Source organism: Lynx canadensis, chromosome B4, assembly GCF_007474595.2.
Source record: "Lynx canadensis isolate LIC74 chromosome B4, mLynCan4.pri.v2, whole genome shotgun sequence".
In the NCBI taxonomy this organism is placed as follows: domain Eukaryota; kingdom Metazoa; phylum Chordata; class Mammalia; order Carnivora; family Felidae; genus Lynx; species Lynx canadensis.
Window position 1 is genome coordinate 121492032 of NC_044309.1, and position 25907 is coordinate 121517938.

At 39.2% G+C, this 25907-nt stretch overlaps 1 protein-coding gene across 1 annotated transcript in view; it reads left to right on the top strand.

The window, feature by feature from the left end:
• Positions 1-25907, top strand: part of MYBPC1 (myosin binding protein C1) — a 98151-nt gene that overhangs the window by 11853 nt on the left and 60391 nt on the right. Inside the window, 4 exon segments of the mRNA XM_030322304.1 lie at positions 10407-10595; positions 11559-11692; positions 16138-16161; positions 18525-18566. Coding sequence (XP_030178164.1) covers positions 10407-10595; positions 11559-11692; positions 16138-16161; positions 18525-18566 — 389 coding nt within the window.

Here is a 25907-nt window from a genome sequence, read left to right on the forward strand (position 1 = left end):
TTGTTTTTCTAGTTTTTGCATTTTTTCTTTTTTAATTTAAAATTTGAGTTAGTTAACATACAGTGCAGTATTGGTTTCAGGAGTTTATTTTTGACTTCTGCAAATAAAGCAAAAAAAAAAAAGATGAGCAGAAGCATAAAAATAGTATTCAGTATTTTCACTTTTAATTCTTAAAACTGCTTTTAGTCATTGTTTTGAAGAACCTTGAAAAAGATGCTAGACATGGGGCCTAAAATTGAAATACTACCCAAATTATCAAAAGTCTTTGAAATATATTTTCTTTATGTAATTAAGTAACCAGTGTTGACAGGCTGTGGTGATCAGTTTACAGGTTGGCTTTACTTAGTGGTGGAGGCATTGATGGATGAAGTCTTCCACCCGAAATAACCACACCAAATGCATGCATTAATATGGGAACTTAATCCCAACTACCAGGCAGTGAGTCCAACCCCTGCTAAAGTGTCTTATTTGTAATGCAAATGATTTACATGTGTATTAAGTGTCCTTTTTATTTGATCTGTCACTTGACTAGCCTCTTCAAGGCTTATTTGGATGAAATGCATTCTATGTTTCCTGGCTAAGGACAGAATATTGTTTTAATTATCTTGCATTTAGTGGATAAATTTGCATGTGTTATTTTAATGCTCAATTGAAAATGACAAGCTGAAAAACTAATAAATAAGATGATAGACTGTAGAGTTTATAAAGCCAATCAAATTACGTTGGTTGCTAGATGTGATAAAGTTTTACTTTTGGTCTGGTTTTACAACTCAATCTGACCCACTCCGCTTTTAGAGACCATGAAATTTTAGAGCTACGAAAAGGAAGATCTATCTTTAACTTCAGCATTCCCCCCTCCCCCCAAATATTTATTTTTTTCTTTTTGAATAAATCAATACAGATGCCAAGGTCCCCATGATCTTCTTTTGCTATAAATGCACGGTTGATATTCTGTGTAAGAGTCCCCCCACCCCCCAGGACAGTAATTTTATACTCATAGATTCTGCGGTTAGTTTAAATTTGGATGGTGGGGAGTGGGGATAAAAAGAGGGTTACTGATGTATTTAAAATCCTTTAAGGAAGTACAGGGATTTTTTCCATTTCCTTACCAGCAGAATGGGTTCTTAAAGGAACTGCACCTTACATAATTTTCCTGGTGAAATCATTGCACTTTCATATTATTTACATTAAAGAGTAAGATGTATGGCAATTCAGGAACTATTCTGGTCCTTGTACCTCCTCCTAACTTACTTCATTTTCCCTGGGGTTGGTTTTGTTCCATCCGCTTGGATCCCTCTGAAAGATAGCCTCAAGAATAAAACCTGCCACCAAACCAAGTCTTCAGAGTCACTTTAAACTATCTGCAGAAACACTTCCAAGGGACAGGTTCCTCCAGCTCCTATAAATCTTACATCTTCTCTCCACCTGGGAGAACCATGCCCAAGAAGGACATGACCACTTGCTGTGACTCTTGATAGGACACATGAGCCTAGGATCCAGGAGGATGCAGTAACTCCTCAAAAGAGGCTGAGTTTTCAGCATCTGAATGTGTAAAAGATATCTATCTTAACTGCCTCCCAACCTACAGTGACCAAATTCTGGGAGCTTCATGTTGGGTCTTGGGAGAACTAAAATCTTCTAAGGAGGTGGAGGAAGGACAGGTGTAACTTTGGACCTCAAGGAGGAAGTCTAATGGAAGTAATTAGTCAACAGTTCTGATTTAGACTCTTGAAAACATTCTGGATGGCTCAGTAACCCCTTCTGGAGAAAGAAAGCATTATTTTTTTTTTTTAACTTTAGTTATTTATTTTGAGAGAGAGATAGGATGTGTGAGTTGGGGAATGGCAGAGGGACAAAGAGAGGTAAAATCCCAAGCAGGCTCTGCACTGTCAGCCCAGAGCCCTACATGAGGCTTGAACTCGCGAACCACAAGATCATGACCTGAGCTGAGATCAAGAGTTAGACACTTAACTGACTCAGCCATCCAGTTGCCCCAGGAAAACGTTATTTTTAAGGAGTAACCATTTCCTATTGCCCTCCTCTCCACCTTCATCAATTGTACATTTATTCATTAGACAACTATAGTATTTTTACTGTCAGTTCCAGATAAAAGGCCTATCTTTTGCTTGGGATTCATGCAGAACCTGAGGCCTAGTTATTCCAATCAAATAGTAACAGGATGTGGATGGAAGTTTCAGATTTGTGGGAATCTCCCCGAGTTTCTGATACATATATTTATGCATCAACTATTAATTGAGCACTTACTGTAAGCTAGTCTCTGGGATTTCAGAGACATATACAACATGGTATCTATTCTAAAAGCCCTCATGATTAATTGCCTCTGAGCATTTAATGTGTAAAAGAATCACTTTTCACTGGAAATTTCTCTTTTCCTTCAAAGAGTGACTTTATCAACATGAAACTTGAAAATTTCTAATTAGAAATTAGAAAATACTTCTGTGGTAGAACCTCTAATATTTTAAAAATGCCATGAATGGCTTTTAAACCCATAAAATGATTTCATCAGAATTTTATCTCTGTAGTATGTGATCATTAAAATCTGGTTCTTTAATATACTTAGACAATTGTTAACTATCAGAATCTACAGGACCTAGAAAAATTATCTGAGGCCTTAACACCAATTTCACTTTTTGTTATGTGATATACCAGGCCCTATTGTATTTCATGTACTTAACTCATAGGAAAAAGGCAAAAGTTCTCCTTGTTGCCTGGGTATGATTCAAAAAGCTTTGGGAAAGACACTATAGCTTTCTCACCTTCCATGTCAAATCTCTTCTTGAAAACTCAAACATGACAAAACATAGGTTCATTTATGGCCACAACTTTAAGGGACCATTCTGATAACTCCAGGAATCAAAGGTATGGCATTGTTGCTACAGACTCTTTTGTTATATCAACATACAGGATCTATCTGTCAAAACTATCTTGACCTTTCTCAGTAGGAATGGATGGGAACGTGGTAAAGGAGAATAACTTTCTTTCAGTCCATAGAAGTTTTTCCTTTGCTTTATCTTTTTTTCTTGGTCCCTAGAGATTTCATCACATCTTAAAGTTCTGCCCCAAATCTATCTGAATGTAGAGCAGGATTCATCACCTCTTGCTTATTTCTCAGCATTGCCCAAAGCTTAGTCATCATCAGAAAAGGTGCCCTGGTGATGGCCAACCTCCTCTCATATTTACTCCTTGACCTTCAGTTTCCACCTGCATGAGACTGGAAGGCCTATTTCAAACACCAAAATAAATTTGTTTTGGGAGAAGTCACCCTACATATAGAATATTACCTTTCATTCAAATTGGGGAAAAGTTAATTTGTAAGAAGTAAGGGAAAGAATGGGAGCAGAGGGAGGAGCTATTTTATCAAGGGCGACTATTTTCCTCCAAATCTGAAATGGTTCATTTAGGTCAAGTTGAAGATTTGGATGAGGAATGAAGAAGTTGTATAAGTGAATGTCACAATATTTTTCCCCCTGACAAAACTCTGCCATTCTGTACAGGAGAGGAGTGGTGTAGATCTGAGCTCTCTGCTGTTGGAAGGAATACTCTGGGACAAATGCATGCACACCAGAGAAGCTTAATACTTGGCAAAATCATTCTTTTTCAGTAGCCTGCTTTTATGACTGTCCGGGCTGCACCTGTTAGGAAGATAAATAAAGGACTGGCCAATTCTTTCCTCTCAAGTGCCCTAAATATATCGCTTTAAAAAAACTTTGGAAAAAACAAGTTGTATCCTTGTTTCTCATCCAGTAAATCTGAAGAAGTCTTCTCCGGGTCTTTCAAAGTACAACAAAGTCAGCTGTAAGGGAGTTCCTGAAAATGAGCAAAGAAAAAGGCTGGGCTCTTCAGTGGGTCTGAGGGTCCCAAGTGAAAGTGAAAAGGAAAGCATTTGCAAGCCTCTGTTCCCTCAATGACTCCCTTTATTCTGGACCCGAGACATGGCCTTGAAACATTTTATTTTAGGCCCCTTATGGGCACACAATTCACACTTTCCTTATTTATAGCCATTTCAAAGTATCCCCGAATCCTACATGAATGGTGAAGAAACCACCCTGGCTGAAGTCACTTTTAAGAAATGCACGGGCGGGGCGCCTGGGTGGCGCAGTCGGTTAAGCGTCCGACTTCAGCCAGGTCACGATCTCGCGGTCCGTGAGTTCGAGCCCCGCGGGCTCTGTGCTGACTGCTCAGAGCCTGGAGCCTGTTTCCGATTCTGTGTCCCCCTCTCTCTCTGCCCCTCCCCCGTTCATGCTCTGTCTCTCTCTGTCCCAAAAATAAATAAACGTTGAAAAAAAAAAAATTTAAAAAAAAAAAGAAATGCACGGGCATAATAATAAATAAACAAGTGGTCTTTCTAAAAAATTTGAGCAAATATGAAAACAATGTTTTTGCCATACTTTTGTAAGTAAATATATCCCTTTTTAAAATTTTAGAGAGTTGTGAAAGAAAATAAGTTCTGTGGTTTTTACAGCCCTAAAAAGCAAAAGCATTTTTGTTATTTTTGCAGAAATTTCTTATAATTATTTTCTCTAACATGTGTTTGTAGGCTCTTTAGGCACACACGGAGAAGAATTTTTATTATTGTTAATAATTACTATTTTTATCTGCACTCCTCCTTAATTTGTCTTTGAAACCTATATTAAGAGACACAATATACTCTTGGCAGCCTGTGATTTCTGGTAATTCTAGATCTCATCTCTAGACACACTTGGGTGTGTTAGATAATAAAGAACAGAATTAAAGCCCTAGAAATCAAAAATCAAAAATCAAAAAATCAAAACTCATTTTATGTGTGTACCTGAGGGGATACGGCCATGTCTCCTTTCTTGGTTTTTATCCCATTATCAGCTCTTGATAGGAACAGCTGTCTTTTCTGGAGTCCTTGTTGGTCCAGCCTGTTAAACCCGAGGAAAACCCAATAAATATGTGGAAAGGCAGTTACTGAATTACAGTGTTCCTAGTTGGGGTAATTATGAAGTAGTCATTGTTTATTCAAGAGCAGTTTCCGAAAATTTGAAAGCATAGTGATTAAGGAATATGAAACTGTGAAAAAGAAGACCTTATCAATTAATTTCCTGTAAGTATGCAAAGCGTCTCATAACCAGAGAGAACAGAAAGCTTCTGTCCCCACAGCTTTTTATAAAAACAGCCCCAAACCATCAAAGGGACAATATCATGTGCTCTATTTTGCGTGGCTAGGCCCAGTTTTAGTTTATAAGAAGTACATTTGTTTTGGACAGCTACGCAGATAGACAGTAAGCCAAATTTCAGGATGTTCCCATTCGTGGGGCAGATTATTTATGGGTTTTCCATTTCTATATTATCGGCAGTGTATTATTTATGCATTTCCAGAGTAAAGTCTTAGATTCCTTCAGGTTGGGGAGTGAAGTGGTCGATTTGGCAAACCAGGATCATTTCGTTACATGCTTATTTCTCTCTCTAAAAATGAGTTCATAAAAAGCTAACTGTAATCTGGCTTCTATTATGCCTTTCAAGTCTGAAATCCACTTTGATAAGTCTTTTGCCCTTTTACGGTCCCTCAGGAATCTTTTTTATGGGCCAGTTTGACACATCAATATAGGACCTAAAGTTATGTTTAATATGTCAGATGTTAGATCTTTACTTTTGTTTTATTCATTTTCTTTGACTTGTACTATAGATATTTGCAAGAACCTAGGCTAGAAAATGTTTTTCTTTTTCTCCAAAATCATCCAATTCTTCCTGTAAATAGTATCAAATCTCTTTTCAAACTCCTCAAAATTCTTTGCTTGTATCAGATATTACCTTCTGCATTTTATAAAATTTTATATATCTTGCAACAGAATGCTCTACTTGTAACTTAAAAATAATATATTTGTATAATTCTTTCTTTTCATTTCTCATTTTTTAAAGTTAGATGGATTTAGAATTATTCTGCATAGTATTTTGGTTTTTCCCTTGTGCATATTAAGTCATAGTCATTATTAAACACAGTAACATAAACAAGGTATACTATTCATAGAACATTCTAGGCTGTTCAAGTTCCAGCTGTACCATGTATTGAGTTAGTTACACTTCATATGCTTCAGTTTCCTCCTCTGTGAAATGTGAATAATAATAGTACCCGACCCATTAGGTCTTTGCAAGAAGGAAATAAGATAAATAAAGTAAAAAGCTCAGAATAGGACCTACCATGTAAGAACTTAAGTATTTTCCTTCTAAAACAGCAAACTCAGAATCTGGCATAAGGTGTTAAATGCCTTACCCTTAACATAAACTTTGAGGGCATTTCCACCAACATGGAACAACCACTGTAAGGTACATAATAACCACTGCTTCTCTCCTTAATATTTATTTAATAACTATTGTTAATATTTATAATATCTTCCAAAGAAGTTGCTGTTATTATCATAGCCATCACTGCCACTGCCATGAGAATTTCCTTTTTTAACTTGGGGTGAATCATCTTAGTTTTCACCCACAGAAGCCCAGATAAAATAAGAGGTCTCTACTCCAGAGCCTATGTTGTGTTCCCACTGAAATATATCATGTCCACTTAGGGGTCTCCAGTTGTCAAACAGACGAAGATAACCAGTTGTTTCCCCACTGTTCCGTTGTGGGAGCATGGCCTTTCCCACTTAGTTGAAAGAGTCACCCTGTGCAGTTGAACATGTAACTATATCCGCCACCAACGGCTGAAAGGCTTGGGTTTGTGGAACATTAAGATTTCTCTCCCCACAGGGGTGCGTTTAGCAGGTGGGGTCTTCCAGGTCTGAGTATTTCTGAGATAGTCACATAAAGAACTCTCCATGACCACATATGGTTGTGATTGATTGAGTGCCACTGTGTTTACTGCTGTGGAATTTTATTTTATGACCCCACCTGGCATCAGGCCTGTCCTTCCTCTATTTTTAAAAAGTCACCCAATCGGAGGCCCAGCAATGCGTTGGGGCAAGGCCTTTAAGAGATTTATCTGATAACCGTATAACCACATAAGAGTGCTGTGATTGTGGTGATGGTCTGCCCAGGAACAGACCCCTGGGAGAGGCAGAATAAGGGACTAAAAGGGGAAATTGTTAACAATTTGAATCACTTTTGCAATAATTTCCTTGTGACCTGTGCTAAATTTTTAAACTTTTTCAATTTGAGTAAAGATTTTCCCACACCACCTCCACCCCATCTATGCCACTCAACCCCCGTTTGACTCTTACTTCAAATATGGTAAGAATCACGCTAAAGAAACAAGTCATCAGATCTTAGCAAAAGGCTTCATTTTAATCCAACCCCATGTTAACAGTGAGAAGCTATTTGTTGCTGTGCAATTCTAACCCTATTTCAAATCTTTTCCTGTGTGGAATGACATTCCGAAGTTGAAACATGCATAATTAGAAAGACATAAGACCAACCTGACTGGAGGTTGGGGTGGGGTGGGGGGGCACCTGGCTGTCTCAGTCGGAAGAGCTGCCAACTCTTGACTTCAGGGTTGTGGGTTCAAGCCCCACACTGTGTGTAGAGATTACTTAAAAATAAAATCTTATAAAAAATAACAATTCTACAAGGAAAGGGGAAAAAATCCTGTGGGTTCAGGGAAATTCCATCAAGCTGAATAATGAGTCATTGAAAATTTGCATACCTGATGCACAAGTAGACTTCATGTATTCAGAACCTTAGAATACAGTTTTTGGCAATATTTAGCCACAGTAAATGAATATGGATTTAATTGACTGAAGCATTCTGAATAGCTGGTCTCCTTGGAATCTCAGAGTTTATTTTGTTCTCAAACCGTATTATTTCAACCAATTTGGATAGAAACATGCCTTCAATGTAACATTTTACTCCTTGCTTTTTTTTTTTAATTTTTATTTATTTTGAAAGACAGAGTGTGCATGCATGCATGCATGCATAGGGTAGGGGCAGAGAAGAGGGAGAATCCCAAGCAGGCTCTGTGCTGCTAGCTCACAGAAATGTGAGATCATGACCTGAGCCGAAATCAAGAGTCAGATGCTTAACCAACTGAGCCACTCAGGTGCCCCTACTTCTTACTTTTAAAAACAAAGTACAAGGGTGCCTGGGTGGCTCAGGTGATTGTCCGACTCTTGATTTAGTCTAGGTCATGATCTCGTGGTTCATGAGTTCGAGCTCCACATCAGGCTCTGTGCTGACAGCCAGGGCCTCCTTGAAATTCTCCCTTTCTCTCTGCCCCTCCTTGCTCTCATTCTCTCTGTCTCTCTCAAAAATAAATAAATAAATTAATTAATTAGTTAAAAAAACCAAAGTACAGTGGAAATAACTTTGTCTTAAATTATAGATGTCAGTTATTGTGCCACGTGACGCCTTGAGAGCCCAAATTATTTGCTTTTGTATTTTACATATATTTGCATTTTGAATGCAATTTTCCATAGCTCTCCTGTTTCATCCCTTGCTAGAAGCCCACTATCTTCTTTTATTACTCTTGTCAGACAGTATTTTAAGCTGTCCCCCTCTCTTTTCTGTGGACCCCAGGGGGATTCTGGAATCCCCCTGAGTGGGGCTACACTGTGGAGTGTCCACAAGGCACCTAGGGCATCATGTTTAAGGAGGCACGCACTCTCAGAGTCATGCAAGGGTCGAGTTGGCACTTGTGAGTGAGTGCCTCCTTAAATCCCACCCCTGGCCTGCCTCACCAGAGTCCCAATTCCCAGGCTTGTTAAGGACCTGGGTGGGCTCTCTTGTGAATCAAGCACTTAGGCTTTTAGTGCCCAGGGCTTGAGAAGCTTGAAACAAATCCATTTTGCTCTTTGGACACCCTTTTAAATTGACTGGTCAGCAGCTGTTCTCTGGATAGTGAGGTTGCTAGATAGCTGAATTCTGAATAGGGGAGGTATTACCAGATGGTATTTTGTCTCTATTATTGTCTCCATTATTGTACACATAGGAAAATAAGTTATATTTAAGCCCACCAAACCAATTTATAGTTTTTATTTTGACTGCTTCATTCATTTAATTCATCAAGGCTACAGATATTTCCTGAATGAGGCATATGACATAAGTTTATTTTTTTAAGTGTCCACACACAAAATAATTTTTTAAGAAGATTTATCATAAATTCTAAATGTTTCTCAAACTTGTGGTCTCAGATACATTGGCGCTTAATAACTATGAGAAAACTAAAAAGCCTACACACATTATATCTATCAATATATACTGTATTAGAAATTAAAACTGATAAATTTTTTAAGAGATAAAAATACACAGCACATGTTCTATTAGTTGTCAGAGAGTTGATGTCATCACACATTATATATCCTTTGCATATTTGTGAGAGAATATGAATGAAAAAGGCAAATAATGTCTTAGTATTATTATGAAAATAGTTGTGACCTTGTGGACTCCCCAGAAATGTCTCAGGTGCTCTCAAGGATCCCAGATCATACTCTAAGAATCACTATTATAAACCAATAAAGAATTGCCTCTAAAAAATGTCTAATCCCAAATCCCTAAATCCCAAGGTATAAGATATCCACACCCACAGCCTATAATGGATATAATAGGGAACAAATTAAGCATCTAACTGTAAAAACGTAGATTAAACATTAATTTATTTCTCAAACCTAGATTCTGATGCCTAAGGAATATGGCCAGTACAAAAGGCATCGTCATTGTGTTTGCTGATAGTTTTGGTGACAGTTATACTTCATATAATTAAAACTTCTCTAGTATTATGAACACTCCATACAAATAATATTTTATACTAAGCAGTTTCCATTGTGCTGGGCATAGCGGCAACATGCACACAGTGTCAGATCCCACTATCACCAGGGATATACCTGACAATGTTATATATTTAACCTGGGAAGAAAGATAATTTGCTATACTACCAAACATGACAAAACAGAAGTCGGCCAGATAAAGCCTCATTCACCACGATGCTTACAATATATAAAGCATTCACATATTTTATTTCAAACCAAGAATGTGACTTTGAGAATACATAATGAGGAACAACATAACAATTTTCTCCCGCACAGAAAATTACCAAAGGATGGTTTTAGCACAATTATTTTATCCAAAAAAGTGACAAAAGGAAAGCCACAAAAAAAGACCTGTAATTCTACCACTCGATGATAACATAACAAGTGTTATTACATGTTCTTCCTGTCTTTTCTATGCCTCTGCAACATATTCATAGGATGTAATTGTGTTCTCCATGCTATCAAAAGGCGAAATTAAACTGCACCTGAGAGCCCATAAAACATTTTTAAAAAAGCCAAACAATGTAGTCAGTGAGCCCATGGGAAGGAGAGAGCTGGGGTGTTTATATCATTTTGGTGTAGAGACACATACATAGAGAGAGGCAGGTCAGTTAATGCCTCCTAAGACCTGAGTTGGTTTTTTCCCCCCCTTTAATTTACTGACCATGGAACCCTTGATTGTAGAAAACAGGAATGGATTGCATCAGAGAAAGCAGACCATTTATGGAGCTTCTGGGTTCCTGGTCTTTCAGCAGACCCCAGCGGCCACATACGGTCTGTGTGTTTAGCAGCTGCCACCAGTGCCCGTCAGTTAGAGTGCCCTGGCACTCGCTGTGCAGACATGCCATTGGTGGCATACCTGTGCTTCTTACAGTAGGTGGTCATAGGAAAAATCCACCATAAATAGATCAAGCCCTTTGAAAACGCTTCAGTGTTGCAGAGGGAGGGTAAGTCTATATCTGTGAACTAGAAAGGATCAAAGAACAGCCGTCCTTGCCTAAGGAAGCACGAGGTAACTTTAGTTGCTGGTTCAGAATCTAATTAATTTTCATGTTGTCCACAAAACATTTTGGGGTGCCTGGGTGGCTCAGTCGGTTAAGTGTTCGACTTCGGTTCAAGTCACGATCTCACAGCTCATGGGTTTGAGCCCCACGTAGAGCTCTGTGCTGACAGCTCAGAACCTGGAGCCTGCTTTGCATCCTATGTCTCCCTCTGCCCCTCCCCTGCTCATGCTCTGTCTCTTGCTCCTTCAAAGGTGAATAAACATTAAATATATATATATATATATTTATAAATATATATGTATATATTTATAAATTATATATTTATAAATATATATTATATTTCCTTGGACTTATTACTTTCTGGGTTTCCAAGTTTCTTCCTTTTATTAAAAAAAAAGTTACATCCCTTGTATATCCTTTACTCCATCCTGTCTGTATGTTTCCTAATCAAGACAACGGGGGAGGATGAAAGAGATGGACAAAAATCCTACTTTATTCACCTGGCAGAAAAGTTCTGAAAATTTGCCTTTTGGTTTTGAATTAGCAGAAGTAGAGCAGGGCCTCACTTCAATAAATAAACCTTTCCTCCAAATCTAAAGATTTGGAGAGTTTCCCAAGGCCAAGTGCCTCCTGACAGTTAGGACAGGGCTAAGCTAGTTGACCGGGAGTTAGCATGGCTGATTGAGGGTTATGTGCTAAGAAATGCAACCCAGATTTTGAGAGGGGGAATTCCTTAGAAAGGCCAAGGTTGTACCAGCACTGAGGGCCAAACTCTAGCCTAATTGCTCTCCTGCCCTTGTTAAGAATGATGGGGTTGGGTGAATGCTCACAGCATTCAGCCAGCAGAAGGGTCGCCAATGGGAGACATAGTGTTCCCTGTGGGTAGTGCAGATGAAGAAAGCTGCCCTTGGAGTGCCAGCGGACGGTTCTTGATTCTTGGCAGCGAGGAGAAGGGGCTTTTGTGCCGTACTGAACAGGCTGCCAATCAACTATATTTATAGAGCACCTGCTGTGCAGAATTTGAAAAGGAGGGGAGACAGGCCTTGTCCTCAAGAAGCTTGTGATCAAAGAGAGAGGAAAAGTGCCCATGTATGGTAAACCCTTACATTCACAATCACATTTGAAATGGGACAGAATTAGATGATATTAGGACACAGTCTGAGACTTCTTACTCAAAGTGTGGGTTGTGGACCGACAGCATCAGTATCAGCTGGGAGCCTGTTAGAAATGAAGAAACTTGAAGCCTGGCGCTGACCCCCAGAATCAGAATCTGCACTTGACCAAATCCCCAGGTGATTCATATCCACACAGCAATTTCAGAAGCACCAGACAGACTGTAGAGGTGTTGAGTCTCGAATGTTCTGAGAGAGCAAAGCCACTTGGTTTGGTCACTAACTTGATAGAAAAGGGTAGTTCCTTTACCTGTGAGCTTCTTAAACACTGGCACCTCATCTTTGTCTCTCTTATAAATGCGTACTCTTGTGAGATTTATGTTGGATTTATGCTTAATGAGTTCTGGTTGGGTGGGCCCTTCTTCCTATGGTCCCCATTCAGTGAGTACCATGGAAATTGTTGTGAATGAGTGATTGTTATAAAGGCAGCTAATGAATCTGGGGAACATGCAAATGGCTTTTAGAGGGGTGGGCAAACCTGGGCACCACAGAACCTGTCAGTGACAAAATATGACTTGGAGTAAGAGAGATGCATTAACAGCTCTTTTAAGGCAAAGGAGATACCTCAGGTCCTGAGACTCACCTGCAACTATGCATTTCCAGTCCAATTCCTTTGCTGCTTGACCTTCACTACACCCGGTTCTCCATTCTCTAGGTTTAGGACAGCGGGAATTCTTTTGTTTCAAAGGCTTGGAAAACTATGGAGGGTTCATCTTTTCATCCTTTCTGTCCTACCAAGATTGATTGACTGATTGGTCAATGTATCTACATAAACAAACTCTACAATGTATGTAATTTTCATCAAAATCAATTATTATTACCATTGCCACAGTAGAAGAGCATGGTCCCTACAACCTCTGCTCAGTTCCCAGATGCTTCCTCAGCCCCCACCCCAATTCCAAACATGTTCTGACATGATACAGCCACAGACCTATAAATAAGGCAAATCCCTAGCAAGTGGCATGTGTGGAAAGGCATGAGTGTCATTCTCACAGTTGTGTCAGAGTAAAATTATGACAATAATGATGATAGCCACAAAAAGAGAGATTGCATATATGGTATTTACCCCTGTAGGAATTCATCTGTTTCTGTCAATAACTCTTAAGATAGGTTATGCTATTATTTCTATTGCATAGATGAGGAAATTGAGGCATATTCCACTTCTACAGAAAGGACAGCATCCATATGAGGTTATGTGGCCATAACAATAAGGCCAATTCACTAGGAAAAATGCAGTAATATTTCTGAAAAGTCCATCAATCCACTTCTGCCTCCACAAGTCTGAGCAGCTGAGAAGGGAAGTGCAGCCCCATCTTGGGGAGCCCAGGTTCTGAGTCAGGCAGACCTGACTGCACCTGGTGGGGCAGAGCTTGCCTCCAACCTTCATGGGCTGTAGGACCTTGCCTCAGTTGCCATCTGCAAAATGGGGATAATTAAAGTACTGATTTCAGGGTCACCTGGGTGACTTAGTTGGTTAAGCATCCAACTCTTGATTTCATTCATGATCTCATGGTTCGTGAGTTTGAACCCCATGTCAGGCTCTGCACTGGCAGTGCAGAGCCTCCTTGGGATTCTCTTTCTCCCTCTCTCTCTGCCCTTCCCCTGCTCATGCTCTTTCTCTCTATATAAATAATAAATAAATAAATAAACTTAAAAAATATTTTTTAAAAAGTTACTGGTTTGATAGAGTTGTAAAGATTAAAGAATTAATATACACTATGTCCTTCATGCAGTTGGTGCCTGTAAGTGGTTGTTATTTATTTATTCCTCCAATGGCTATATAGTAACAGGGTTTCTATGATTTTAAGAAGGAAAAGTTCTGGCTCTACCTCCATGCCAGACAGGCATGCATTTTCCTACTTCCATTTCCTGAAAACATCCTAAAAATATCAGTATTAATATCCTATAATATTTCTATAGTTCTCTAGTATGATATAGTCAGTTGTTAATGACTGAAATTCTGTGGATTTATTGGAAGTTGAACTAAGCCTTTTAAATTCTCATTTTGTTTCGATCTTGGGGCTTTTACATAGAGCACTGGGACCTATGTATGGACAATTCACATTCAGAATACATTTACGGTTTCAGTGTCCAAGATAATTCTCCTTTATTTATTTGTTTAGAATTCACCCTTGGCCTTACTTCCAAATCAGGATTTTGAGTAATCACAGCTTCCCTTACAAAAATTGGCCTTTGTTTAGCATGGTCAATGTGATAACCAATGAAGCCCTTCGAATTCTTTTTTGTCAATTCACTATGCATTTAATGTATTTCCAACAATAAAATGAGGTCCCAGAGAGGTGGGAAAGGAATGAAAAAAGTCTCTGTTCTTGTTCAGTTGGGAGGGAAAAGAAACACATATATACTGAGATAAATGGAAAATAGTTAAAAAATAATTAGTGAGGGGCGCCTGGGTGGCGCAGTCGGTTAAGCGGCCGACTTCAGCCAGGTCACGATCTCGCGGTCCGTGAGTTCGAGCCCCGCGTCAGGCTCTGGGCTGATGGCTCGGAGCCTGGAGCCTGTTTCCGATTCTGTGTCTCCCTCTCTCTCTGCCCCTCCCCCATTCATGCTCTGTCTCTCTCTGTCCCAAAAATAAATAAACGTTGAAAAAAAAAATTAAAAAAAAAAAATAATTAGTGAATAAAGAGTGTATTATCATGTGGTCCAGAATGCAAAGAGAATAAGGGAGGGGAGAAGAAGGGAATAATTAGCTCTGGGAATCTTAAGAGAAATGTCAAGATAGAAAAAGATTGACAAATAATGATGGTAGTTATAGTTGAAAATTATAGAGCTCTACCTATAGGCAGGAACTGTGCTTTCAGTTTGCATAGATAACCACCTTGTTATTTCACAGATGAGGACACCAAAATTGACAGAGATTAAGGAATTGTCCCAGATTACACAACTAATAAGGCGTAGAGTCAGGATTTGAACCAAGGTCTACCTGATAAAATCACATGCAGAGAATAATCAAAGGTCTGTCGGGGAGAAGACCATCATCGTCTTCTTGGTGGCAGACAGGTCAGAAGTTGAAACGAGAAACCAGCTCTAGAACAGAGGGGTCACCGTGGTGCACTTAAAAAGAGGGAGGGAGGAAGTGTCCACTGGCAATGGCTTTGAATATGAACTTGAAGAGTGTAGACCTCACTAAAGAGATAACCGAGACCCTCTAGAGAGAATAACAGGATGAAACACAGTTGTGTCATTAAGTAATCCCTGCAGCTATGGAAAAAGAGACCAGAAGACAGAGAAATTTGTCTGCAGGGAGAGCCAGGAAGATGTTCTTGGGCATTGGGTGACAATGACCCTGTCCAAAAGATAGTGTGCCAAAGAAGTTGGGCTCTTGCTCTGAGTATTCTGATATCCGTGTGCTGCAACAACTCATGCAAAGCCAAGAGGTCAACATTAGATTTCCATCTGCACTCAGATCTCTGAAAATAAAAGGCTTTTACCAAGGGTTTTGTCTTCTGGCTAACACTGGCACCACAGATCCTTTCCATGATGTGGTGAAGAAACTAAAGCATGTCCCTTGATGCCATCTAAAGGACACTTGTTCTATCTTCAAACTACATTGTATCCTGCCATGTTAGCTTCTGCTATAAGCGTATATGCTTCTCTCTTTTGGTTTTATATTTTTCTCTCTCTTTAGTAAATGATAATATATTTACTTATGGTTATTTGAATGAAAATAGTTATTTTTTTTAATTTAAGTTTATACCCAACACAAAAAAATTAGTGATGAAAAAAGATATCAATGCATCCTAACAGCCTGTGTTGCTCCTTTCTGATTTTTTTGAGGTGTAGTTCATTCTTGATACACTCATTCCAGCCTGTCTAGACTGCATATAGTGATGACTGTTAGACCAAACTGGGTTTTTTTAAATTTTTGTTGTTGTTGCTTTTTAAAAAAAAAGACTTTAATTTTAAGTAATCTCTACTTACTTAAGGTGGGGCTCGAACTCACCTCCTGGAAATCTATAGAATTCCATTTAGTCCTCCTGGAAATCTATAGAATTCCATTTAGATCCTTACCTCACACCATATACCAAAAGGCAGTGTGTCTTGGTCACAGGTTGATGCTTTTCCTGCTCTGTCCCTCTTGTCAGTGCAGGTGATTAACTGCCTGGAGTTGAGCACAGCCTGGGGCTGTGGAAAGTAGCTTTTCTCTCAGAGAAGTGAGACTAATACTTCCATTATTCTTTTCATTTCTAGAAAATGAAGTGCCTGCCCCAGCCCCAGCTCCAGCCCCAGCCCCACCCCCAGGTGAGTAAAAACACTACTTCACACGTCTGGGCTGCAAATACAGAACCTCCATCCCAGCATGATCTGGCCTCCATTGAAACTGTGAGTTTTAATCTAACTCCTCCAGAGAAATTGGATGACCACAGTTGTAACAGGTTTATAATAATAATGATAATAATAATGATATAAAAAATAATATATTGTGTTTGTATAGTCCTCTCACATTAATCTGATTTGGATGGTACATCATACACTTATGGAGACCCTTCTAGTTATGCCAAAGTTGCTGTCATGCGCACGTTTTAGCGTTGTGGAGCCTGGGCTTCTGAGGGGATGAAGGATTTGCAGAGCTTTTTCACATATAGCTAAAGCCAAACAAAGCCCACTTCTTTCTTGTGAACTACGTCACCATCAACTTCTCAAGAAACAGTTTCCAGGATGGTTCGGTGGCCTCTGAGGCTCAACGCCTCCACTTCATAGTACCCTGTTGTCCCCCTGGTGACAACAAAAAAAAACAGGAATAAAGAGTTCCAGCAAGGGGCATCTGGGTGGCTCAGTTGGTTAAACATCCAGCTTCAGCTCAGGTCATGATCTGGTGGTTCATGAGTTCAAGCCCAGCGTTGGGCTCTGTGCTGACAGCTCAGAGCCTGGAGCCTGTTTCAGATTCCATGTCTTCCTCTCTCTCTCTGCCCCTCCCCTGCTCACACTCTCTCTCTCTCAAGAATAAATAAACATTAAAAAAAAAGAGTTCCAGTGAACCCCTTGGCAGGTAGATGTGATGCCCAGCAACAGTGGGCATTACTATTTCACACAACAGGTGGAGCCTGCTTTTACGTTCACATAGACCTAAGGAAAAGAACAATATTGGAACTCTAAGAAGAAAACATTATCTTGAATTCAGTTTGCTTACAACCACATAGAAAATAAAATACAGCCTGGAGAACCACCAAATATAATACAACCACTAAATTGAAACACGAGGAAATACTGTGAGAATCTCACAAGGCAGAAAGTGATTTAATGCAGGTTTCTTGAATTGACAATGTGGTGTGAAGTCAAGGGGTGAGAAGTCACTGTAGACCAACCCAGTCTAGGTGAAAGCAGAAACTGAAAAGGCCTCAGTTGCTGGTGATTTTTTTGCATGGAAATTTGAAAGGTGATTATGAAGCTCTTCCATCTGGAGATCATTTTTAGGAAGCCACTTTGAGAAATTTGACTGTCCATAGGAGCCCCTTTGCCCGGCTAAGAATACAAGATTCACACACTCAAAACACTTAACCAGTGTAGAAGAATATTGCCATGTGTCAAAATGAATGAATGAAGCTCAGTGCCATGTGAGTTCAAATAGGGACAATCTCAATTTAGTTTTCTTTTAGCCAGTATAGATGTGTGACATTCTTCTTAGGATCTTCTTCTTTGGTGTGTTTTCTCCTTGCACATACAAATTTATTTTTGCCAATATTGAGTACACTGAAAACCTACAGGCCATTGAAGACATAACTTCTCCCTTCTGTTCTTCAGATCTGTTGAGGTCACTGGGCTGCTCTAAAGTTCCCCTTATTATGGCATAGGCATATTTCATATTCATCACACAATACTGACTTCCTATTGCTAAAGCAAGTCTCCTCCCAAACTGTTAAAGTAGTTATTAGTTAACTAAGATTCAGACCTCTACTTCACCCATCCAGAAAAAAAAAAAGAATCCATGCTTAAAATAATTCTTTTCTCACATATATCACAAGTCAGACATATTTGCAAATATCTAAACTAATATAATTCTGGATGGAGAGAAGCAAGCTAGATGGTCTGCCTCAGCTGATGAAATTGGATGTTACTGCTCTCATGTTGCATTGATTATTGCCTCTCCATTCAACCTAGAAAATTAGTATATGCACCAAAATATTTGCTTTGAAACTATTGTATAATTATAGATTGTATACCCCGGCTTATTACTATAATATCATCTCGAAGTCCAAACAATTAGAATCACTACGTGGGTCAAACTTCCTTAAAAAGTCAGTCCCTTTTGGGGTCTAAAATGAAGTGACCCACATTTTATACTCACTTCTACATAAGCACATTTAACATAGTCTCAGCATAGCTAAGTATATTTTAACAAAATCTGTATTGCATGTCCCTATGTATACTTTTTTCAAAAGTGATCAGAGTTATTCATTGCTTTTATTAAACTTAATGGGATTCTACATTATAAATTCCCAAATCCATAACTCATGTATAGTGTAATAAGTGAATATGTGGTGTCATTTATGACCTGTACTGTTGTCATTAATTTCTTCTTTCCCACCCTCCACCTCATTGCTCATCACACAATTAAATGCTTTCTTTGAGACACTTTTAAAAATGTGCTTGTACTTTCCATACAGAACCAAATAAAGAGAAAGAGGCCGGAACTACACCAACAAAAGGTGAGTTGCGGGGGAGGGGAAGTGAGGCTGAATTCAACAAAAGGAGGTCAGTAGAAAGAGGTCAGTAATGACTGCCATGGTGGTCCTATAGAACTTCTCCACATTACCTTTCATCGGTGTGGTTTAGAGTTCTTCTGCATCTTACCTGCATGACCAGTCAGCATAATGACGGGTGCTTTGATCAGTTTTCATGATACACCTTTCTAAAAGAAAAACAACAATGATAAAAATATCACAAGCATTTGTTGAGATGCCAGCAAATCAATTGGTAGTTTCCAAGTTACCATGTGCATGTGAAGGAAAAGAGTTATCTGGTATTCTTGGGATTGTGCCAGTTTGGAAAGTTATCTGGATTACACATTTTTTTTAAATGGAATATTTTCATGTTACTGATGAACTGTTCCAAGTTTCACTAGCAATTTTTTAAGGCTAGCATCTCATTTTGTAACATTGTATATTTGCATAGATTTATATGATGGTTTAAATATATTGACAGTACAACCTTAAGCAAACATTATGTTGATCCTTATTGAATTGGAAACTCATTTATGATTGTAATATTATTCTATTTTTACTTTATATGAAGATAGTCCAGTCTTAGAAAGTGAATAATCTTTATCATGTACTACTTACTACTGTGAATCCATGAAATATTCATTCCTTTGTCTCTCCGTGGAGGAAGGACCAACTGTCCTAAGCTAAGGAGCATTACCCTTCTACAAAAGAAAGTTTTCACAGATATAGATTAGAGAATTCTGCCTATATGTTTGTATCATCATTTTTAAAAGTTCCTCTTTTATTTGTGGATTGAATAACACAGTTTAAATTTTGGAATAACGAATTATTTCTTGATTGCAATATTTCTTTTTTTTTTTTTTGGACACTACTCAAAAGCATGCTAAGTATTTCTTTGTTCTTACTATGTCATATTTCATTACCTAATTCCTATGGTATTATTGTCTCCTATACATTAGTAAAATGCTTTTTTCTTTCAGTACATTGGACCTCTTTTCTTCAGTTAACTTGAATTTACAATATCATAAATGAACACATAATGTTGGTGCTTTTGTCCTTGACCTTCAGTGGCACCCATGGATAGTAACATGAATAGTAATCTTGGCCACATGGGCTACAGTCTGAAGGTTATTTGCTTATGGAATGCAGACAGTGCAAACTTCTAGAACTCCTTCCATGAGAAGGGTTCAAGGATGTTTAGACATCCTGGCTGAAGCTATTGAAACATTATTCTCTACAAGGCCAGTGGCATACCCCTCTGTTTCCAAATTTAGAAAGGTGGTTGGACCAAGCTGTAAGGCTCAACCAACAAAGTAGATGATATAATACCAGAGGGCAAGCTGTCGATGTTTAAACAAAGCCTGTGCCTGACCCTTAATGTGAAAAGTCATCATTATATTTGTATGCTTAAATGAGAAAATGCCTTCCTATAAGTTAAAATCAACCAATCAGCCAGTCAACTAATCAACAAAAACTCTTCTCTAAACACAGAACCCAGTATGATGAAAGAGCTAGACCAGATGACTAGGGAATTTTGAAATTAGCAGCACTTTTTCTGACATTTGCAGAATTAAGGAAGCCCATGGCCACATGCAGTCATGCTCCCAGCCACATAAACGGCCATGGTTCTATTTGCTCTCCATGACTAGGAAGCAAATCAGTTTAGGATAGAAAGTGACATCCCTAAATAAAGAAGGTAGATGGATGGAAGTTATTTTCTAATACACAGTCCTCTTGAACTATTACTTACTTTCATCAAGGAGAGGGAAATTTCAAAGAAAATGCTATGTAAAAGGTAGACACAGTAATCACCGCTTTATGTATTTCCCTAGTTGAGAAAGAAGGTTTGCATAAGCATAAACAGAATTGACAGGTGTAGCAGACCTTTTCTTCAGCCTTGACTAGAATGTCCCTATCTGCCCTTCACCCTCCCTCAGCCCTCAGTTCATCTCATTGTTTTTTAACCCGTAAATTCAGGTTTCACTCCTCTGTGCAGCTTTCCTGGACTGTCTTAGCTGTCTTTCATCTGCCCTTCCTCCTCCTGATTTCTCTTGGACCTATGGCCTCTGGCATCAAATCACTCTTTTCTCAACTTAATCACGTATTAGTGGTTCAGTCCTTCCCCTAACAGGTTTCAAGTTTTTTGACAGTCAGGCACCATGTCCTAACACTTCTTTGGTCCCCTTAGCTCATTTCTTCCAGTGTTTGGCAGAGAGCTGCACACGGCAATCTCCTAATAAATACTTGTAGAATGAATGAACAATTGAATTTCCAGGCAGGCTTAGCTATTTGGTCATATAGACAGTGGCACCTGGATAGATTTTTATTTCCACTTACCATGTTTGCTGGGCAGGAGTATGAACATCCCCCACACTCTTGAGTCAGTGAGATTCAGGATGAGACACTGGTGCTATGCATCCCCAGAAGAGATGGATGATTTTTACTGTGAGGCCAACTCACTTAAAACCATTGAGAATGGCCACTCCTGGATATTAGTGCATTCTCAGCACTTAGTCTTCTATCTGATTAGTTGAAGTATATTCAGTTAGTAGCTCCGAGACTGTCACTACTAAGAAAATTTTGCACAGCAGTGTAGACTTAATATTTTTCTCAGGTTGCCTGGATCTTTCTGGAACAATCTGGAAACGTTCTGAAAATTTTTTGATAGCCGCAGAATGTTGCTTCATTCCTATATCAATCTTACAAGTAGTGTTTGAGGTTAGATTTGCCAACTCTTTCACATTTACTAAGAGTCTCTGTCTGGGAAATAGCTGATTTCCCAGGAAGGGGTTTTAATATTTGTTTGTTTATTTGCTTGCTTGCCTCTGGAGTTGTCCATCCAGCTACCCTGTTCCCTAATACTGATAACTTTGTCCTGGAATTGAAACAATAGAGATGACAATATAGAAATGTGTGTAACCAAGCAGCAATACCAGAAATTAGATGCACAAATCCCTTTTAGAGTGATCATACTGGGAAGCAATGTCTTTTTAAAAACAATGCTGCTATGGCTTAGAATTCTTTCAGAATAACACAGATGGCAAATCAATGGGGTGCTAGGTACAGGTTCTTTTCTACATGCTCAGTGGGGCCAAAAGATCTGTCTTTTATTCCAATGTCCATTTATTCAGCAAGTTTTCACTAAGTGTCGGCTCTGTGCCAGGCATGGGTCTGGCTGCTGGGTCCTGTTCTCCTGGAGCCAACTTTAGGGAGCTTTGGAGGGGAGAGCACCCATCAGCAGAGGACAGTGGCTTTCAGTTTTGGAAACAGACAATTGTCATGGAGGGCCATGTGTAGAGAATAATGTTGGTGATCAAGTGGGATCATACTTTTTTTTGGCCAGTCAACCTTGTACACGTGAACACAGGGTAATGAGATTGGGTCTCATCTCCACCTTAACACCTGATCCCACGGGAAGTTCAAAGCTGGTCTTGGGGGTGATTCCAGGTGTGCCAGACCATTAGAATCAGAGACTACTTTGAAAACCATTATTCACTTCAATACCTAAGTTCAGGCATTTAAAAACAATTTTTTTTTTAATTTTTGCGTCTTGATATATTTTGGTAAGCCCAAATGGGATATTTACTGCCTCTTTTTATTTTTCTTTCAGAAAAATATTCGCTTTTGGTAATCACTGCAAGTGAATAAAGACTTAATTTCTTTTTTCCAGGCATTAACTTCAATATTATCCCATAAACTATCATGAATGAACCTTGTGCATATTAAAGATCTCACATAACTTGAGATGAAGAGCCTTTCATTTGGCATGAGTGTGGCTGGCAAATGAGGAAGTGAACCAGCGCAAGCTCTAGCAAGTTTTCTCCTAAATGATGTGATCCTTTTTTTAAATTCAAAGAGTGATTCCAATTTTTTGTCTTCATTTAGATCCCTTTTCTGCAATAGCATTTTTCTGGTGTTTTTAATTCACATGCTAACATTTTTTTGTGTCATTTTACCTTTAGGTATCAGACAACCAACCATCCAATGTACTTTATGCTTTTTAATTATATTACTTCTTTGTAATGATCTTTGTTAAAAACTAATATCACTGGGGTGCCTGGGTGGCTCAATTGGTTAAGCATTAGACTCTTGACTTCAGCTCAGGTCATGATCTCCTGGTTCATGAGTTTGAGCCCTGTTTTGGGGCTGATAGCACAGAGTCTGCTTGGGATTCTCTCCCTCCCTCTCTGTCCCTCCCCCACTCTCTCTCTCTCTCTCAAAAAATAAATAAACTTTAAAAAAAATGAGAAGAAAAAGTACTACTATCACCACACATTTCAATTTTACGACACAGCCATTATAAGATACAACATTGATTTAATAGATTTGGAAAAGAAAAAGACTCAATAAATGTATATATTTACTGTAGGATGAATCCTGACTTTAGAAGTATCAAGGTGCAAGGGACGCCTGGGTGGCTCGGTTGGTCTAGGGTCCAACTCTTGATTCTGCTCAGATCCTGATCTTGAGGCCCAATTCAGGCTCTGCCCTGAGTGTGGAGCTGGCTTGGGATTCTTTCTCTCTCCCTCTCTCTCTGCTCCTCCCCTGCTCACGCTCTCTCTCTCTCTCAAAAATAAATAAATAAACATTGAAAAAATAAGAAGTATCAAGGTATGAAGGCATGTGCCTTTTCATTAAGAAAATATGATCGTAGGTGCCTGGGTGGTTCAGTCAGTTAAGCATCCGACTTCAGCTCAGGTCATGATCTCAAGGCTTGTGGCTTCATGCACCATGGTGGGCTCCATGCTGACAGCTCAGAGCCCGGAGCCTGCTTCTTATTCTGTGTCTTCCTCTCTCTCTGCCCCTCCCCGACTCATGCTCTGTTTCTCTTTCTCTCTCAAAAATAAATAAAGGTTTAAAAAATTTTAAAAAGGGGTTTCAGGATGGCTCAGTCAGTTGAGCGTCCGGCTTCAGTTCAGGTCATGATCTCACAGTTTGTGGGTTCGAGCCCCGCATTGGGCTCTGTGCTGACAGCTCAGAGCCTGGAGCCTACTTTGGATTCTGTGTCTCCCTCTCACTCTGCCCCTCTCCCACTCATGCTCTTTCTCTGCCTCTCAAAGCTAAAGAAATGTAATAAAAAAAATTTTTTAATAAAAAAAAGAAAATGTGATCAATTAATCAAATGCCTCCAAACATGATGAATTCATGTCAGCTGTTGATATTATTTCCTTACATACATGATTGTTGTTGCTGCTGTGGTTAATTTGGTCACATGAGCCAATGTTTTCCACAACTGATTGCTATGCTTGAGGAATTCAGAACTTGGTCGCAATCAAACAAGGTTAAGTGGTTAAGTGAGGTTTGTTGAGAGTCACATATATTTTAATTTCATGTGCTTTTTGGTCTTTTTAAAAATCTCATCAATTGTCCCAAGTTTTGTATGACTTAAAAATTAATTTAAAAAGGCAATTTATAACAACCATAGGTAGAAATTATTTTATGCCAAAGAGAATGTGTAGAATCATAAGAATCTATATATTCTATAATCTCTAGAGTTCTCTCCCTGCATTCCAGATTTTACATGTGTCCCCCTAAAATCCCAAGCTTGTAATATGAGACAGAGTTTTTCCTCTACTTTCCAGGCCCTCTTCTCTGGGAACTTCAGTTATTTAAAGAACCGTTTTTATGGTTTTACAAAAAGTGCTATTTTCCCATGACCTAAGGACAAGTAAAATTCTGTGTTGGTAAATCTCCCTTCCGTGAGCTAGGGGAGAGTGTCTGGTGTTCTGGTCTGTGGACTTCAGATATGCCGTATTCTGAAGACCCCAAAACAGATGTTTTTCATCGTCACTGTAGTGACTTTTAAATAGAAAAAAAGAAAATATGACTTATGTATTGTATTTTTTGTTCTGTTTTGTTTGAAAATGTTCTTTGTACGATGCCTTGGCTTTAATATATGTGTTGTGGAACTAGGCACAACCCAGAACAGTTGGATATTCTGTTTCCCTTCTAGCAGTAGAACCTGTTTTTCCATAGTAAATAAGAAAATTAGATCTTTCATTCTCATCCAATTCAACCAAATTCAAGCAGGCACCTTTTTTAGAATTTAAGATGAGGATCCAGCATCTTTTTTTTTTTTTAATGTTTATTTTTGAGACAGAGAGAGACAGAGCATGAACGGGGGAGGGCCAGAGAGAGAGGGAGACACAGAATCTGAAGCAGGCTCCAGGCTCTGAGCTGCCAGCACAGAGCCCGACGCGGGGCTCGAACTCACGGACCGTGAGATCATGACCTGAACCGAAGTCGGACGCTCAACCGACTGAGCCACCCAGGTGCCCCGAGGATCCAGCATCTTAACTACATTCTCCAATCTATGGGATTCCAGGACCAAAGCTACTTTTGAAAGGAGGGAATCATAAAATTTGCCCCTTGTCAATTATATTTTCTAGAACTTCAGTAAAGTTGAACATTTATGTACAACGAAGTGCCAATTGGGAAGTAATTGCTGTTTGGAAGTAATGTGGGATCATCCAGAGTATCATTTCCTGATACTTTGAAGCACTGCTTTAATATGTGGTGCCTTAATAGTCTAAAACAATTGTGAATGTCCCTCCGATTAGTTTTAACATTTAGTAGACTCTGAAAGTACTGCCCATCAAATTTCTGCTCAACAAATGGCTTCTCTTTTCACTTTCATTTTATGCAAGTATGTAAATATTCTTTTCTCAATTATTTTGCATTCTAAACAATTAATTCACTATGCACAGTGCACAAAGCAAACTAACAACCACAAAAACCTGTATAAAATGTTCATTTGACTCAAAATGGCTCCAGCTTCTAGTTTCTAGTTAAAGAAGCTGCTTCCTGGGGCGCCTGGGTGGCGCCGTCGGTTGAGCGTCCGACTTCAGCCAGGTCACGATCTCACGGGTCTGGGAGTTCGAGCCCCGCGTCAGGCTTTGGGCTGATGGCTCAGAGCCTGGAGCCTGTTTCCGATTCTGTGTCTCCCTCTCTCTCTGCCCCTCCCCTGTTCATGCTCTGTCTCTCTCTGTCCCAAAAATAAATAAACGTTGAAAAAAAATTTTTTTAAATAAATAAATAAATAAAGAAGCTCCTTCCCAGGATTTGGTTCAGTTTTAAAACTTCATTTTCAAGAATTTTGACAGGACTGGGGCACCTGGGTGGCTCAGTCAGTTGAGTGTCCGACTTCGGCTCTGGTCATGATCTCACGGTCTGTGAGTTCAGGGCCCGCGTCGGGCTCTGTGCTGACAGCTCAGAGAGCCTGGAGCCTACTTTGGGTTCTGTGTCTCCCTCTCTCTCTGCCCCTCCCCTGCTCATGCTCTGTCTCTCTCTCCCTGTCAAAAATAAACATTAAAAAAAAAAATTTTT